The sequence below is a fragment of the Triticum dicoccoides genome, chromosome 6A (genome assembly GCF_002162155.2).
Source record: "Triticum dicoccoides isolate Atlit2015 ecotype Zavitan chromosome 6A, WEW_v2.0, whole genome shotgun sequence".
Lineage (NCBI taxonomy): Eukaryota > Viridiplantae > Streptophyta > Magnoliopsida > Poales > Poaceae > Triticum > Triticum dicoccoides.
The window spans coordinates 240,334,289-240,351,476 of NC_041390.1; the positions used below are offsets into that span (position 1 = coordinate 240,334,289).

A 17,188-nucleotide genomic window follows, 5' to 3' on the forward strand; every position below is an offset into this window, starting at 1 on the left:
AATCGGATCTAGGAAAGCACCTCCTGCCATACCGTGCATGAAAAAGAGCAACCTGTGAGGAGGTGGGCCATTGTCTACTCTAACTAGTCGCAAAGCATGCAACTTGGTGCTTTTTGCAGGCATCGTCTCGCCAGTCTCTCAGCGATCTAGCAATGGTCTTGATAGGTGAGCCACATGAATAACCTGACCCCGGAGGGAGCCTGGGACTTTGTCTACTTCTAAGAGCTCCAACCGACCGCTCTCTAAAAGAGGGCTTCATAGCAGCTCTTGCACGTGTAATGACCCCTCGGTGTCCATCACCATTGGAGGACTTTTAGCGAAGTGGAAAACAATACCCCGTGCACCATATGCTAGACCTAGATGTACCGCTTAAGGGTCTGAGGGCTCAGGACCCCTGATGTTCGAGATCTAGCGGCGCTTAATCAAGGCCCTCCCTTATTGTCTGTCTTTTCCTAACGCGTCCTGGCACCAGGAAACTGCCGGGAGCGAAATCGGCTCGCTGTTGTCGGTGAAGACGCGGTGTGTCCCAAATCAGATCACTAATTTTAGAGGGGAAACTAGCTAGGGTTTATATTAAGCAAAGGAGTTGTATGAGGACGACAAAGACTTTGTTCATGTTTGGGTAAAGCACATCAGGGACCAGCCATTACGGAGAAAGGCTTTCGCCCTGCTTTATATATAAAGCAAACCACCACAGCCACAAAGTACCACACAGGTCCACACACACACACATAAAGGTAGCACGACAAATAGTACAGAAGGGTTCTGCTGAGGGCACAACTCAACAAGCCCTGAAAATAAAAGACAGGGAGGAGGCACTACAATGAAGATGCTAATCTGGCTCAGGTGGTGGCGGAGGGAGCGGCGGCGCCAAGCGAAGATCCATCGCACGAAGATCAGCAATGATAGTGTTGATGGCGTCCTGGTCCTGGTGGCAGCTAAGCGGCCGCCAAAGCTGCAAGTAGCCACACATTTTGAACACCAGCACGTCGAAGAGGAACACGCTGGATCACAAGCTTATTTTGAACCGTCCATAGCATTCACGCAAGGACCCCAATGGCCAGCCACCTAATGTGGTGACGCACTGGGGGCGAGGCCTGAAGCTCGGCGAAGAGGTGTTACACCAACGACCAATGACTACCTCATGTAGGCAACTCCAGAGGAACTGGGCGGAGACACACGAGAAGAAGATGTGGTTTGAGTCTTCTTCCGTCCCACACAAGGGACATGTCCCATCTCCCGGGACATTCCGGTTCAGCACCTCCACACCAGAAGGCACCTGCCCTCGGATCCATTGCCATAGGAAGATCCTGATCTTCAGAGGGAGTCTGATCGACCAGATCGTTTCTAGGGGCGCGGGTCCAGGAGTGGCAGCGATGGCCCGGTATAGGGACTTCATGGAGAATTTGGCCGAGGGCTCTAGGTACCAGGATGGGCGGTCGTGCGCCAGCTCCATCCGGCTCGTGGAGCGCCACAACGTCTAGGAGCTCGTGCCAGGCGGCTATTTTCGGGGGCCCAAGTGGCCGCTGGAACGTGAGGCGCCCTAAGTCAATAAGGGCCGCCTCAACTGAGACCCGAGGGTCCACCGCGATGGAGAACATGTCCGGGAAACGAGCCGCGAAGGGGGCATCCCTAGCCCACCTGTCAAAGCAGAAAAGGGTGGCGGTCCCTGTGCCCACTGTAATGGAGGTCTCGATGCGGAGGACCGGGAGCAACTGGATGATAGATTGCCAGAACTGGGAGCCCCTAGACCGCTGGCAGAAGGCGAGCGACTGGCCGCGCAGGTATTTGTTCTGGATGATATGCATCCACAGCCCACCCTCCCCATTGGCGATCCGCCATAGCCAACGTGTCAGGAGAGCAATGTTCATCCGTTTGGAGGACATGATCCCGAGTCCGCCTTGGTCCCGAGGTTTGCAGATGTCGGTCCAACGCACCATATGATATTTCTGCTTATCACCCTCGCCAGCCCAGAAAAAACGTGCTTGGACCGTGCCGATCTCATGGTGGAGCGTCTCAGGCAAGCTGTAGAAGCTCATGATGAACAGGAGTAGGCTGGACAAGGATGAGTTAATGAGAATCGTCTGTGCTGCCTTAGACAGCCATCTACCCTGCCAGGGCTCGATATGGTGATGGAGCTTGAGCATTGAAGGTCTCAAGTCCGCGACGAGAGCCGAGAGTCACTAATGGGAATCTCCAGCTAGGTGGTGGGGAAGGAGCTTAACTGACAGTTGAGTCGGCTGGCTATACTCTGGCTCTCCGCGGGGGAATAGCCCATCACCATCACTTCGCTCTTAGCGAAGTTGATTGTAAGGCTCGACATCTGCTGGAAGCAGAGTAGGAGGAATTTGACATCGTGATATCCGTCGTGGACCCCTCCATCATAATGATGGCGTCGTCTGCGTACTGGAGTAGGGACACACCATGTCCCCCCACCAGGTGAGGAACTATACCGCGGATGTGTCCCGCGGCCTTCGTCTTGTCTAGGATGGTAGCCAATGCATCGACCACCATGTTGAAGAGGAACCGGGAGAAAGGATCCCCCTGCCTAACCCCACAGAGGGTGGGGAAGTAGGGACCGATCTCGCCGTTGATGTTGACCGCGGTTTGTCCGGAGGAGACCAACTGCATGACCCGGGTGACCCATCGATCGTCAAACCCCTTCCGGAGCAACACTTCCCGAAGGAAGTTCCAGCTGATCGTGTCATATGCTTTGTGGAAGTGGATTTTCAGGAAGACGGCCTTCTGGTGTTTGATGCGGACTTCGTGGAGGACTTCGTGAAAGACAAGGACCCCGTCCAAGATGTACCGCCCTTGGATGAAAGCCAACTTTTCAGGGTGGGTGATTCGGTTGGCCAGAGGAGACACCCTATTGGTGAACCCCTTTGTTAGGACGCGGAATATCACATTGATCACTGTGATCGGGAGGAACTGCCGGATGTCGAAGGCTTTGAGGACCTTGGGGATCAAGGTGATGATCCAGTAGTTGAGGCGGTGAAGGTCGATGGCGCCTACATAGAACTCCTCAAAGAGGGCCATCACCTCGCGTTTGATCACAGTCCAGAATGTCTGGAAGAATTTAACCGGGAGTCGATCGGGGCCCAGGGCGGATGCTGGGTTCATGCCTTTAATAGTAGTCCAGACCTCCTCCTTAAAGAATGGTGCCGTGAGGGCAGCGTTCTCCGCGGCAGAGACGCACTGGTGGCCACTCCAGAAATTTGCCGCTAAAGCTAGGTCTCCCCGAGGGGAGAGGAGAAGAGGGCTTTATAGAAGCCGTCCACATGGGCCCGGATGTCTGCCGGGTGTTGCAGGAGGGTCACCCCATCCCAGAGCAAAGGGATAGTGTTCCGCCGCCTACGGCCATTGGCGATGGCTTGGAAGTAAGCCGTATTGGCGTCACCCTTAAGGACCCACTTTTGTGCCCCACGAAGATGCCAATATGCCTCGTCCGTGTAAATGACCGTGAGCTGATCCTCAAGGTCATACCGCAGCAACCACTTGTTGGGGGCCAGTCCAACCGAGCCAGCCTGAAGGTCAAGGGCCTGGATGGACTTGAGAATGGCTTTCTTGCGCTCCCGCAAGTCGCGGTCGAGATTCGTGCCCATCCCTTCATAAACTGCCTCACGCGTTCGGCACAAAAATGCCAATCGTCGACAACCGAGAGGGCATGGTGGGGAGAGACGTGCCTCCACCCATCTATCCCGAACGGCTTCGGCGAAGCCATTCTGGTTTAGCCAGAACGTCTGAAAGCGGATTCTAGGAGGTGGGGGTGGCAGGGCGCTCATCCTCCGAGGATAGGAGAAGGGGGACATGGTCCGAGCCGATACGGGTGATGGCGCGGAGGGAGGCAAGGGGGAAGCGAAGCTCCTACTCTGGCGAGACCAAGACCCGGTCGAGGACGGAGCGGGTCGGGTCTACCTGCCGGTTGGTCCAGGTGAATCTGGCACCAACCCTATCTAACTCTCGGAGGCCGAGCTCAGCAATGCAGTCATTGAACATTTGCATCTGAGGATAGTTGACTAGGTCATTACTCTTATCCTCCGCGTAGCCGAGGAGGTTGAAGTCGCCGTCCACCACTACCGGGAGTTGGGTAGCCGACACCTTCCTCATAAGCTCGTTGAGGAAGGAGGCGAACCGGCTGTGGTCGGCAGGACCATAGACGATTATGACCTCCCACTTGAAGTGAACCGCCCGTTCAAAGAGCTCCATGATGACGTAGAACTTACCCCGGTCCATGCTACCTACCTCGAAGGTGGCATCCTTCACGCCTAAAAGGATGCCACCCGAGTGAGCGGCGATCCCACTAGATGGGAGCCAATGCCTGGCAAACAAGTGACAGCTCAAGAGCTCGATCCTCGGTCCATGCTACCTACCTCGAAGGTGGCATCCTTCACGCATAAAAGGATGCCACCTGAGTGCCCGGCGATCCCACTAGATGTGAGCCAATGCCAGGCAAACAAGTGAGAGCTCAAGCGCTCGAGCTCTGAAAGAGAGAACTCTGTGAGCACGATTTCTTGGATGGACACGATGTCAATGTGTTCGTCACGCATATACTCAGCGAATTGGCGGCGACGGCCATCTTGGCCGAAGCCGCGGATGTTCCAAATAAGGGTCCGCATCAAGGAGTCATCGGGGGGCTGCTTGACCCTAGGACACGAGAGGCGCTTTGGGCGTGAAGGGCGGCGGTGCGGGAGTGGGTGCGGCTGCGGACCTCAACAACCGCGGCCGTGCTGCCGCGTGTGGGGAGGCGGGCCAGGAGACCCGATGGTTGAAGGATTGGCCATGTGTTCCCGAGCCTCGGCCAACTGCCCATCCAAGATTTCCTGTGCGCGGATTGCCTCGATCTGGACTAAATGGGGAGCAACCTCTACCCTAAATACAATCGCCGAGTCCGCCGCGACCTTCGCAAGGTGGCCGAGCGGAGCCGACTCAAGTGCGGAGAACGAGCAAGTAGAAGTAGTAGCAGGAATGTCCGTGGTACCTGGCTCGAGGTTCCGTACCGCGGCCTGGAGCTCTGCCCGCTCAGGAATGGGCAGTGCCGGGCTGCTCACCGGCCTGGCAGCGTCGATCCGAGCACTGCGGCGCGAGGACGTCACCGGCGTCGAGGTCAACCTGCCACGCTTGGTGTATGTTGTCGTCCGCGGCAGCAGCGGGTGGGCAGCCACCGGAGTGGTAACCACCGAGGCCGCCACCGTAGACACGGCCGACGGAGAGGAGGTGGGCGGGGCGGGCGATGGAAAGGAGCGCGGAGATGCCGGAGGAGCTGCAGAGTGACGGGGTCCGCGCACAGTAGCGGGTCTGTCCCGGTCCGTGGCGGGGGGTGGGGCGTGACCAGGACAGGGTCCGGCACCATGGGCGTGGAGGTGGAGTACCCAGGAACCTCTGCTAGAGACATCGGCAGGGGCGTGGAGACCAGCCATTAGGTGAAGACTATCTTGTGCATGATGGCTATCTCTACAAGAATGGTCGTCTATGCATCCAAAGAAGTTTCTACGTTTCAAGCTGATTAGAGAGCTCCATTCAAGTGATCTTAGTGGCCATGTATCGCTAACCTCTAGGCTTATTACTTTTGGCCACAACTAAGAAGAGATGCTGGGAAGGGGAGCCTTGGCGCAACAGTAAAGTTGCTGCCTCGTAACCACGAGGTCACCAGTTCGAGTACTGGAAACAGCCTCTTGCAGAAATGTAGGGAAAGGTTGCTTACGAAAGACCCAAAGTGATCGGACCCTTCCCCGAACCTTGCGTAAGCGGGAGCTACATGCACCAAGATGCCCTTTCTGAAAAAGAGATGCTAAGAATTTTGTTCAGAAGTGACCCATATGTCAAACCTTCGAAGGTCAAGTCCAAAAACAAGGTTATTCATGCCTGTGCCTATTCTTGTCGTTCCATGGGAGGATATCTTTATGGACTTCGTCTTGGGTTTGCCAAGAACAAGACGAGGGAGTGATATTGTGTTTGTGGTGGTGGATGGATTCTCTAAAATGGCTCATTTCATTCCATGACACAAGGCACTAGATGCTCATGATGTGGCAAATCTTTTCTTTTGGGAAGTGGTCAGACTTCAGGTGTTCCGATGACCATCTTAGCCCGTGAAAGCAAGTTTCTTGCGGCATTTTGGCTCACTTTTTTTTTTGAAATGAGAGGGGTTTCCCTCCACCCCAACTTTTTATTGAAAGCCAAGGCAAACCAACACACACAGACTGTTAAGCAGCGCTCGGCAACAGCCAAAGAGTAGCTGTCACAGACGAGAACATGAGCAGGGTTCAAACAACTATCCCTATTACAGTTGGTGTTTTCCAACACAAGTCTCACGAATGGATGCATAGCCAGTAAAAACACATACGCTAGCCCTAGACAACTAGCCAGACGTGCCCCAACTATGGGTCCAGGGTGCTCTTTTTATTCCATTCAGCTCCAGGCGATTCTAAGCAATTCCCCTCTTCGGTAGTCCAGCAGCTTTAAACACCGAAGGAGAAGCACACCCTGATTTTCTGAGCATAGGATTTTCCACTGCCTGATTGTTGCCCCCAGTAGATTCAAAACACAGCGTATACTTCGCCATCTTCGCCCCTGAAAAACAAAATCATTTCGCAAACGCCATAAGCTCCACAAGGCAGCAGTAGCAGATATATTCAAAGCTTCACATTGTTTTCGTTTCCTCCAGAAGGAGGATAATACAGTAAAAGAGTCAGGTACACTAATCTTAAAGCATTCAGCTAACAGTTCCCAAACCTGCCTGGCAACAATGCAGTCAAAAAACAGATGTTGGATAGTTTCTAATTCCTCACAAAAGACACAAGTCTTATCCTCTACATGTCTACGTTTGGCTAAGTTGTCTCTGGTCAGGCTCTTATTGTAATAGATCAACCAAAGGAAGACATGAATATTAGGGGGGACTTTAATTTTCCATATATCATCTCTGATCTCAGAAGTGATCCCTCCAAAGTTAATCAGTTTGTAAAAAGACTTGACGGAATATTTACCAGATGGTTCCAGCCGCCAAACAGGCTGATCTGGTGAATCAGATAAAACAACTTGTTTCACTAGATTAACAGGATCACTCCATCTGGATAGAGTTTCTCCATTCACACATCTCCTAAAGGTTAGTTGGAGTTCACCCCCAACCCACACTTGAGCCAGAGTAGCTTCTTGTTGTTGACAGATTTCAAACAAGTCCCAAAAGGCAGTTTTCAGGGAACAATCCCCAATCCACGTGTCATGCCAAAAGGCAATTGTCTTACCATCTCCAGGGATCCACCTATAGAAGTTTTTAGCTGCTGTCAAAGCCCAGGCTAAGCTTTTCATGAATGGGGATCCCATGGTAGTTCTAGTACTAAAGAGGTTTGGGTTATCAACATTATATTTGTAAGCCAGAATCTTTTTCCAGTCACTAGCTCTATCATCAAAAAATCTTTTTCCCCGGGAAGCCAGGAGGGCCATATTGAAATCCCTAAGATTGGGTACCCCCAAACCACCATACTCCTTCCTCCTGGAGATCAGGCCCCAGCTAGCAAGATGATATTTATGAGTATCTCCCACATTCCCCTAGAAAAAATGGGACATCTGAGAAGTAATCATGTCAATGGCCCATTTAGGAAATTTAACAATAGACATCAGATAGGTAGGGATACTAGCAATGCAGGTAGTAAGCAAGATCAGTTTGTCTCTATAAGAGAGAAATCTCCCCAACCACCCAGCTATATTCTTGATAATCCTGTCTATAATGGGTTGCAAGTCTTCTTTCCTAAGTTTTTTAAAGTGCAGAGGCACACCTAAGTACTTAAAGGGGAAATCCCCCAGCTGACAGCAAAACACCTGAGCAAATTCCTTAGCCATTTGATTAGGTACATTGATAGTATGTAGGTCACTTTTGTGAAAGTTAATTTTCAAACCAGAAAGTTTCTCAAAGCAAGTTAATATCCACTTCAGGTTCTTGGCACACTACAGAATTGTCAAGGAACAGGATAGTGTCGTCAGCATATTGCAGGCTGACTACTCCCCCAGGAATTGCATTAGGCAGAAGCCCACATATCAAGTTATTATTAACAGCTTTCTGCAGCATTTTAGAAAAAACATCAGCCACCAAATTAAACAGCAGGGGTGAATGGGGGTCGCCTTGTTTTAAACCTTTACCACCAGCAAATTGAGGGCCATTGGTGTCATTAATTCTGACCTGGAATGTCCCCTGGTGAATAGTAGACATCACCCACCCCACCCATTTACTGCCAAAGCCTCTAGAAAGAAGCATTTCCTTCAGAAAATCCCAACTTACTCTATCATAGGCTTTCTCATAGTCTAGCTTAAGGATTAAACCACTGGAACCAGACCTATGAATCTCATGAATGACCTCATGAGCGATAGCCACACTTTCCAAAATGAACCTACCTTTAATAAAGGCAGTTTGGTTAGATGAAATAAGTTTGTCACACAAAGGGGAGACCCTAGTGGTCATGGCCTTGGAGAAAATTTTAACAACACAATTGCTTAAACTAATAGGTCTAAAGTTTTTCATATCTCTAGCCATAGGAACTTTAGGAATGAGGGTAATGATGGCATAGTTCAGCTTATACATATCTAGAACACCAATCTCAAAATCTCTAACCATCCACATAAAATCCTCTTTAATTAAATCCCAGAAAGTTTGGTAGAATAAAAAAGAAAGGCCATCAGGGCCAGGAGCACCACTGGCAAAAGAACTCATTATAGCTTGTTTGATTTCATCTTCAGAAAAAGATCTCTCTAGGGCTTCTCTTTCCTCATCACAAACCATTTCATCCACCTCCCAGAAATCTAGGTTCAAAAGCAAACAACTCCTTATAAAAGGAAGTAGCCACATCAAGCATATCTTTGGTGGAAGTAACCACCCCCCCTGGGCTGTTCAGTTCAGTAATATGGTTCTTTCTATGTCTATGGTTAGCAAGAGCTTGAAAATAGGCATTGTTCCTATCCCCCTCTAAGATTTTCCTGTCCCTCGATCTCTGCCATAAGGCAGTCTCTTCTTTTTTCCAAATATTAAAATTTGTAGAAGCAATTCAACACTGAATTAAAATTTTCTAGCACTGCCCACCCAGAAACATGTGGTTAAACTAAAGAGGTGAACAAATATTTGGGTAATCTGATCCGTTGCATGTGGAGGAAGAAAGGGACGATGGGATTTGGTTTTATCTCTTTTCGAGTTCTCCTGCAACAACACAAGGCATAGATCGACATGAAGGAGTCCTCTCCATTATCTGCACTAAAGTTTCAAGACATGGACCTGATGAAGCTACCATCAAGGGGAAACCAAAAATTAGCATTGTCTTCTGCTGATAACTACACTGAACTATTTGAAGATCGTAGGGTTTTGGAAGCACATAATCAGAAGTATAAACAGTTAGCTGACTGCAGAAGAGGTCGAAATCATTCTAAGTTGGTGATGGTATACCTCCGGAAAGAAAGACCGCCTTTAGGTGTTAAAGGGAGGCATAGGCATGAAATTATGGGCCCTTTTCTATTCCGAGGAAGATAAACAATAATGCTTATGTGATCGATCTTCCAAGCAAGATGGGTATATCTAACACATTCAATGTTGTAGACTTGACTCTCTACCACCCAGAGCAAGCCCTTTATGAAGACAACTCGAGGTTGGTTTCCCAACAACCACGGGAGAATGATGAGAAACATTAGAGAAAATTAAAGAGAGAAAAACAGAAGTCAAAACCTTTTTGACTTTTACATACTTCTACTCCAATCTAGACAAGCTGGTCCATAAGTCATTGCTTGTTGTATTAGTTTTCTTATCCTATAGATAATCTTTCTGGAGTCTTTTAGCTATGAGTAGAGGCTGAACCTTAAGTAAGTAATGTATTCTAGAGTCATCTGTCTAGAAGTAGAAGTTGAGATGTGAAAGCTTCCTAAAGCCCTATAAATAGAGGTCTTCGCAATAGTATCCTTGAATGCGGGACAAAAAGGGCTCTGCTCACCTCCTCTCTAGGGTTAACAAAGTTCAGAACACAAACTTAGAGAGCTTTGCTCCTTTATCTACCCAATGGGATATCCTCAAGTGAGTTTAAGGCCTCCCACTTGTGGAGAAACTCTATTGAAGTTCAAGACCTCCCTTGTGGAGAAGATTCCTCTACGAATTCAAGATCCCATGGAGATGAACTATCTTCACCAATGCCAGCAATCTAAAGAGGAAATACTCATCCTGAAATTGGACTTTGAAAAAGCCTTTGATTTAATAGAGCACCAAACCATCCTAGATATCTTGAAGGCCAATGTCAACGCCACCTTAGAGGAACACAAATGCCATGTGAGGCAAGTTCTGGAACTGCTTCGCAAAGACCAATGGAAGGTGAAGCTCAGCAAATGTGCTTTTGGGCAAAGCAAGGTAGCCTACCTGGGCCACGTCATCAGCGCACAAGGGGTACCCACGGATCCGTCCAAGATAGCTGCAGTGGTCAACTGGTCCTCCCCGCAAGATGTCAAGGGAGTCCGCAGTTTCTTGGGGCTGGCAGGTTACTACCGCCGCTTCGTCCGCAATTTCGGAGTGATTGCGGGGCCACTGTTCGATTTACTGAAGAAGGGGGTTCCATTTCTCTGGACTTCTATCACAGAAACGGCTTTTCAAGTCTTGAAGGAACAACTCATCACAGCTCCGGTGTTGGCTTTACCCAATTTTGATCAGCCGTTCACAGTGGAGACAGACGCGTGCGATCGAGGCATAGGGGCAATTCTGCAGCAACAGGGACACCCCATCGCCTTCATGAGCAAGGCACTCAGCCCGAGATATCAAGGCCTGTCCACTTACGAGAAAGAGTACCTGGCTATCATCGTAGCAGTGGACCAATGGCGCCCGTATCTTCAGCACTCGGAGTTCATCATCTACACGGACCAAAAAAGCCTCACCCACCTAGAAGAGCAACGATTGAATACTCCATGGCAGCAGAAAGCCTTTACCAAGCTTTTGGGACTCAGGTATCGCATCAAGTACAAGAAAGGAGCTGAAAACAACGGCGCAGATGCGTTATCGCGCGCCAACCAAACAGAAGTTCTAGCTATGGTCACATCGTGTCAACCCAGTTGGCTGGAAGACGTCCTCAGCAGCTATAACAGCAACCCCCATGCTCAGAAGCTTTTGGAACAACTAGCCGTGCGTGAAGATCCCAAGGGCAGGTTTCAGCTGCAGCAAGGCATTATCCGGTTCAGAGGGAGAATTTGGCTGAGAGGAGGAACTCACATACAGCAGCGCATCATCCAAGCTTTCCACGATAGCCCAGTCGGAGGTCACTCAGGGTTCCCGGTGACTTACAGACATATCAGACGTCTTTTCGCATGGCCCAAGATGAAGATACAAATTAAACATTACGTGCAGTGCTGTGCGGTGTGTCAGCAAGCCAAACCGGACAGAGCGGCTTCACCCGGGCTCTTGTTGCCTTTACCAATCCCTACCAAGCCTTGGGACATGATCTCCATGGATTTCGTGGAGGGCCTTCCCCAACCAAGCCGGTTCAACTGCCTGTTGGTGATCGTCGATAGAAGGACCAAATTCAGCTACTTTTTGCCTCTAGCCCACCCGTATACAGCAGCATCAGTAGCCCAGCTTTTCATCCAACAAGTTTACAAGGTTCATGGACTACCAGGAGCTATTGTGTTAGATCGTGACCCGGTTTTCACCAGTCATTTTTGGCAGGAATTGTTCAAGGCCGCAGGCACTCAGCTCAGGCTCAGCACGGCCAATCACCCGCAGACAGATGGCCAAACCGAGCGGGTTAATCAGTGTGTGGAAACTTTCTTACGATGCTTCACGCAAGCATGCCCAAGACGGTGGAGTTTCTGGATTCCGCTAGCTCAATTCTGGTACAACAACTCTCATCATTCGGCTATAGGGATGACACCTTTCAAAGCCATGTTTGGGTACGAGCCGCGGCACTGGGGGATCACAGCCGAGAACACCTATTCCGTGCCAGCACTCAAAGCGTGGATCGAAGAAAGGGATACAGTACAAGAACTTTTGCAGCAGCATCTGAATAGAGCAAGGCAGGTGATGAAGAGTCAGGCAGATAAGAAGCGCTCATTTCGAACGTTCGAAGTGGGTGATCAAGTGTTCCTGAAGCTGCAACCTTACATCCAAACCTCCGTCGCGCCAAGAGCAAATCACAAGCTGGCGTACAAGTACTACAACCCGTTTCCGATCATAGCCAAGATCAACGAAGTTGCATACAAGCTTCAACTCCCTCCGCAAGCAACGATTCACCCGGTGTTTCACGTTTCTCTGCTACGCCGCGTGATGCACTCGGGTATGACGGTCGAATCTCAATTGCCTCAGTGTACTGACGAACTTGCAGTTCCTGTAGCCATTCTTCAGTCAAGATGGAGGCTCTCGAAGGGCAAGATGCGCGAGCAGGTGCGCGTGCGTTGGTCCAATTCCGAGGTGCTGGGCGACACGTGGGAGGACAAGGCCAGTCTCCAGGAGCGCTTCCCGCTCGCGGAGGCTCGGGGACAAGCCTCTACTCAAGAAGAGGGGGATGTCAACCCCCCTGACCAGCCAGGGCCACAAGCCAGCAACAACAGCGACCGCGTCGTCCAGGCGCCACGGTCGTCAAGGCCCAAGAAGCCCAACCCACGCATCTTCGGGCCAACGTAGGCTAACTGAAGCCCACTGGCGCAGCTACTTGAAGGGGAGAGCGAGACGGCATCGACATCCAGTGGATCACGGCACGAGTCGGCGGCGGCTACCTAATCCCTCACAAACCCTAGTTCTTCCTGTTTTCCCCATTCGAGAGCGCCGCTCCATGTACTCGATCTGTAACAGCTACTACTTCAGAGAGCAATAGATCGATCCCATACTGTTATCCTATCAGCCAAAGGTTTTGGGAAGAGATGGATAAACTGGATTGATATGATTTTCAAATCTGGTACATCTGCTGTGCTGCTAAATGGAATACCTGGTAAAGTTTTTCACTGCAAGAGGGGAGTCAGACAAGGAGATCCTCTCTCACCACTCCTATTTGTTTTGGTTGCTGATTTGCTTCAGTCCATCCTCAATGAAGCCATGAGGAAAAGGATAATCTCCCCTCCATTACAAGTAAACAGTTGTCCTGATTTCCCTGTAATCCAATATGCAGATGATACCATTATGGTTCTTCCTGCTAAGGACGTGCAATTAATGCTGATAAAAAATCTGTTGGCACATTTTACTGCCCAAACTGGACTCAAAGTCAACTACAACAAATCCATTGTGATTCCAATCAATGTGGCATCTCACAAAATGGGTGATATCCTTAGCATACTTAAATGCAAGGAAGGAAGTTTCCCCTTTCCCTACTTAGGATTGCCCCTCAGTGTCAATAAGCTGAAAATTGAAGTTTTCTGTCCTATGCTGCAAAGAATTGAGAGAAGAATATCTGGCTGTTCAACTTTAATCTTCTATGATGGAAGACTACAATTGATTAAATCAGTGTTCTCTGCCCTTCCAACATTCTTCATGAGTTGCCTTTGCCTTGCCAGTGGGAGTAATTGATCAGATTAATAAATACCTTAGGCACTGCTTTTGGAGAAAATTTGGTTCTGAAGAAACTAGAAAAGCAATGATTTCCTGGGGGACAGTTTGCAAACCTAAGTCTCATGGGGGACTAGGAGTGGTAGATATTCAACTGCACAATAAAACTCTGCTCATCAAAAATCTGTACAAATTCTTCAACAAGCAAAATCTGCCCTGGGTCAATTTGCTGTGGGAATCTTACTACACCACCAATCCACCTCAAGGCAAACTGGAAGGTTCTTTTTGGTGGAAAGCACATTTGAAGCTAATTCCTCTCTTCAAGGAAGTGGCACACTCTACAGTGGGCACTGGAGAGACCACTTTGTTCTGGACTGATAATTGCCACGAAAACCCCCTGGCACATCAATATCCTGAATTACACTCTTTCGTAATTGATGGCCAATGTTCAGTTGCACACATAAACAGTCATTGGATATCATGCAGCAATTTCATACTCCACTCTCCTCCATTGCCTTCCAGCAACTGAATGATATTACACCCATTTTGCAACACCTGGGAAATTCTAATGATTCTTGGAAGTGAAAATCTAGTATTTTCTCTGTCAGTAAGATGTACAAACATCTGATGGGACCTTCTGACACTCACCACTTGTTCAGAGATCTATGGAAAGCGGCCAGCAGAATAAGGCACAAAATCTTCTTTTGGCTGTTACTTCATGACAATTAGCTCCAGAAGCCTGCTCAAAAGGAAAACTTTCTTGCTTCAGAGTTATGAATGTGCCCTCGGCCAAGATCATGTTGAGGAAACATCATTACATCTCCTCTGAGATTGCCAATTTGCCCTTTCCTGCTGGGATTCTATTGCTCCAAACAGACACAGAGGTGCCTCTGCTTTTGATGATACCATCTTCCTAAAGCAATGCTTTCCAACCCAGATTGCCATGGACATTGTGATTATGGGATGCTGGAACATTTGGATGCAAAGGAATGGGAAAATCTTCAATAATGTCCCCCCAGGAATAGATGCCTGGAAGCAGGGTTTATACCAAGATCTTTCTCTAGTCAAGTATAGAACTAAAGAGAAGAACGTTGCCGCTCTTGAGCAATGGATAAGTTCCCTACTCTCATAAGCCCCGACAGATAATATTTCATCATGTTAGAAAAAACTGGAGTTGGGTAGATGCCATGTATTTTCCCTTTATTTCCTTTGCTTGTACATACTTACTTTTTAATGAAAATATACCGTAGAACTATTGTTCTACGGTTTCGTGGTCAAAAAGAGATGAACTATCTTTTGGTTTCCATCTTCCTTTGTTGTGTTTGGATCAAGAAGTACCGCCTATGTTAACTTTTGGTTATGAGAAGTGTGTTTGGTTGTGAATCTTGTCCTTGTTGAGCGTTTTCCTCTGCTTATGTTCTTCCCCGCATCCATCTCCAGTTCGTGAAGATCAGGTCACCCCTATGGTTTGCTTGTTTGCTTTGATTGCATAAGCACGCTGCCTATGTCAGTTCCACTTGCATCACATTCAATCTCAAAAGTATTCGCAAAATCGGGTAGAACACAAGTTGTTGTATTTGTTTTCTTGTCCGATAGATAATGTTTCTAGAGTCTTCTAGCTATGAGTAGAGGCTGAACCTTAAGTAATGTTTTCCAGAGTCTTCAGCTATAAGTAGAAGTTAAGATGTGAAGGCTTGTTAAGGCCCTATAAGGCCTTGTACAATGCTGGATGCTTAGGGAGGTGCTTAGAAAAATAAACCGAATTTTCTCAAGCACCAGTGCCTATTTCTACAGGAGAGACGCCTAGTTAAGCGTCTACCCTGTACAAATAAGCACCGGTGCTTAAGAAAAGCCTAGTTTATTTCTTCAAGCACCTCTCCTAAGCACCTTGCATTGTATAAGGCCTAAATAGAGGTCCTGATCTCTAGTTTCTAACCAACCTTTGTACTCACTGCCTATAATAGAACTTGGTGTTTTAATCTAAGATCTTGGACTAGATCTTGTGTTTAAGGAGTTTTGGACTGCACTCATGCTGCCATATCGGCCTATAGTTGCTTCTAGAGCGATATGTGGCGCAATACGTTAAAGTAGTTCTTCAACACTAGTGATGTACACTTTGTAGCGTTAAGGTGGAGTTGTTCGTCTATAACCTGGTGCTGATTCAGTAAAGTTATTTAAGTTTGCAATCATTGAGGAAACGGCATAATCTCCTCACCATGAAGCGGTGGAGGTTGTCATTGCTCTTGTCCTCGTCACGGTAGAGCATCTTTTAAGTCCCTAAATGACGACCTAGTGGCCTAGTCGGACATCTCGCATCTCTTCGAGCAAAGCGACCTTGTCCACCGACCAATGGTCTTCAAGGGAGGGGGAGACCAGAGACGTCACACAATTGTCCGATAAGTGGACGTTGCTCATCCAAACTGTGCGACTAATCCAAGCAACCAAGATGCCACCCCTCGTCTCGATAGCCGGCAAGTAGAAATAACCATAAAAATCCGTGCCTAAGGCTTTCATAACCAACACATGGAATAATCCGATAATGTAGTCACTGCCTTGCATATGTACGCCTCTAGCCCATCTCCACAACACGTAGATAGTGGAAATATGCGACATTTTATGTGCTCCTGTAAGATTAATCTTGTACTCCCTCTGTAAAGAATTATAAGGGCGTTTAGATCACTAGAGTAGTGTAGTGATCTAAACGTTCTTAAATTTCTTTACAGAGGGAGTAATATTGAAGTGGTTGCTTCTTTACTTGATGAGTCGTGTACTATAAACAATATCCTGGCATAATTATGTGCATTAATAAATTGATCCTTTCTTAAGTAATATGTATACATAATTTTTATCTGGCTTAAGGCCATGATTATTTCCCCATTTCAGGATTGGGTTTCACAGAGTGCAACACAGATAGCTACTCAACTATGTGGGTTCGTGACTATTGTTGCAGGGACTTTTCTACTTCACAAGACTAACACCAGCAGCACAGATAGACATGCGGAGAGTGCACCAACGCCTCCACCTCCACCGCCGCCGCCGCCGCCTGATCAAATTTGTGTGCAGGGATGAAGCCTGCTTCCAAGTTATTACCTAACTTCAGCTCCACGTCTAACATGTACCAAAACATTGAGACAACAAGCACATGGAATCCGATTGAATGTTATATTGGTATAGTAGTAGCATATTTTGTTAAAGATGTTTCTCTTTTACCTGTATAGTTGAAGTGTATGAATATAGTCTTCACTACACATGACTTGAAATTTATGCAGAGAGTTTATTATAAGAAATAAATGGAAACGATACTACCAAACGAAATTTGTTTTAATGAGAACTCTAATGTTCCTAAATTTTATGGACTTTCCCAATATCGAAATACCTCGACTTTTTCAGAATAGGTCCGAGTAAAATAGCAATGATTCGAACCACTTCTTTTTCTATTACACTATTTCGGAAACCTAAGGACTCGATTGTATGGATATTGAAAATACAGGATTTTTTTTTGCGAACACGCAAAAGACTTGTGTGTCGATGTATTAGAAGAGGGAGAGCAGACGATACAGAGTTCGTTTACAGGTTGTTGCAGCACCACAAATGGCGCTGGTGATAGCCTTACGGGAGGGCCGCCGCAAAGGTACCATGAAGAAACAGCGCCCTGGGAAAGACCGAGCCTCTAATGCCAAATGTGTGTCAACCCTACCGCGCCTGAGA

At 48.1% G+C, this 17,188-nt stretch overlaps 1 protein-coding gene across 9 annotated transcripts in view; it reads left to right on the forward strand.

Annotated features, from left to right (window-relative positions):
* LOC119316709 (probable magnesium transporter NIPA2) overlaps positions 1-16,805 on the forward strand; it is a 57,712-nt gene extending 40,907 nt beyond the window's left edge. For 5 of the 9 annotated variants that reach the window (XM_037591074.1, XM_037591075.1, XM_037591072.1 and 2 more), the window contains one exon: positions 16,340-16,763. In XM_037591074.1, the coding sequence (XP_037446971.1) occupies positions 16,340-16,549 (210 nt within the window). In that variant the 3' untranslated portion in view covers positions 16,550-16,763. Of the gene's footprint in view, positions 1-16,339 lie in introns of all 9 variants that reach the window. The other 4 variants (XM_037591080.1, XM_037591078.1, XM_037591079.1 and 1 more) reach the window with 3 other exon arrangements.
* The last annotated feature ends 383 nt before the right edge of the window (positions 16,806-17,188 follow it).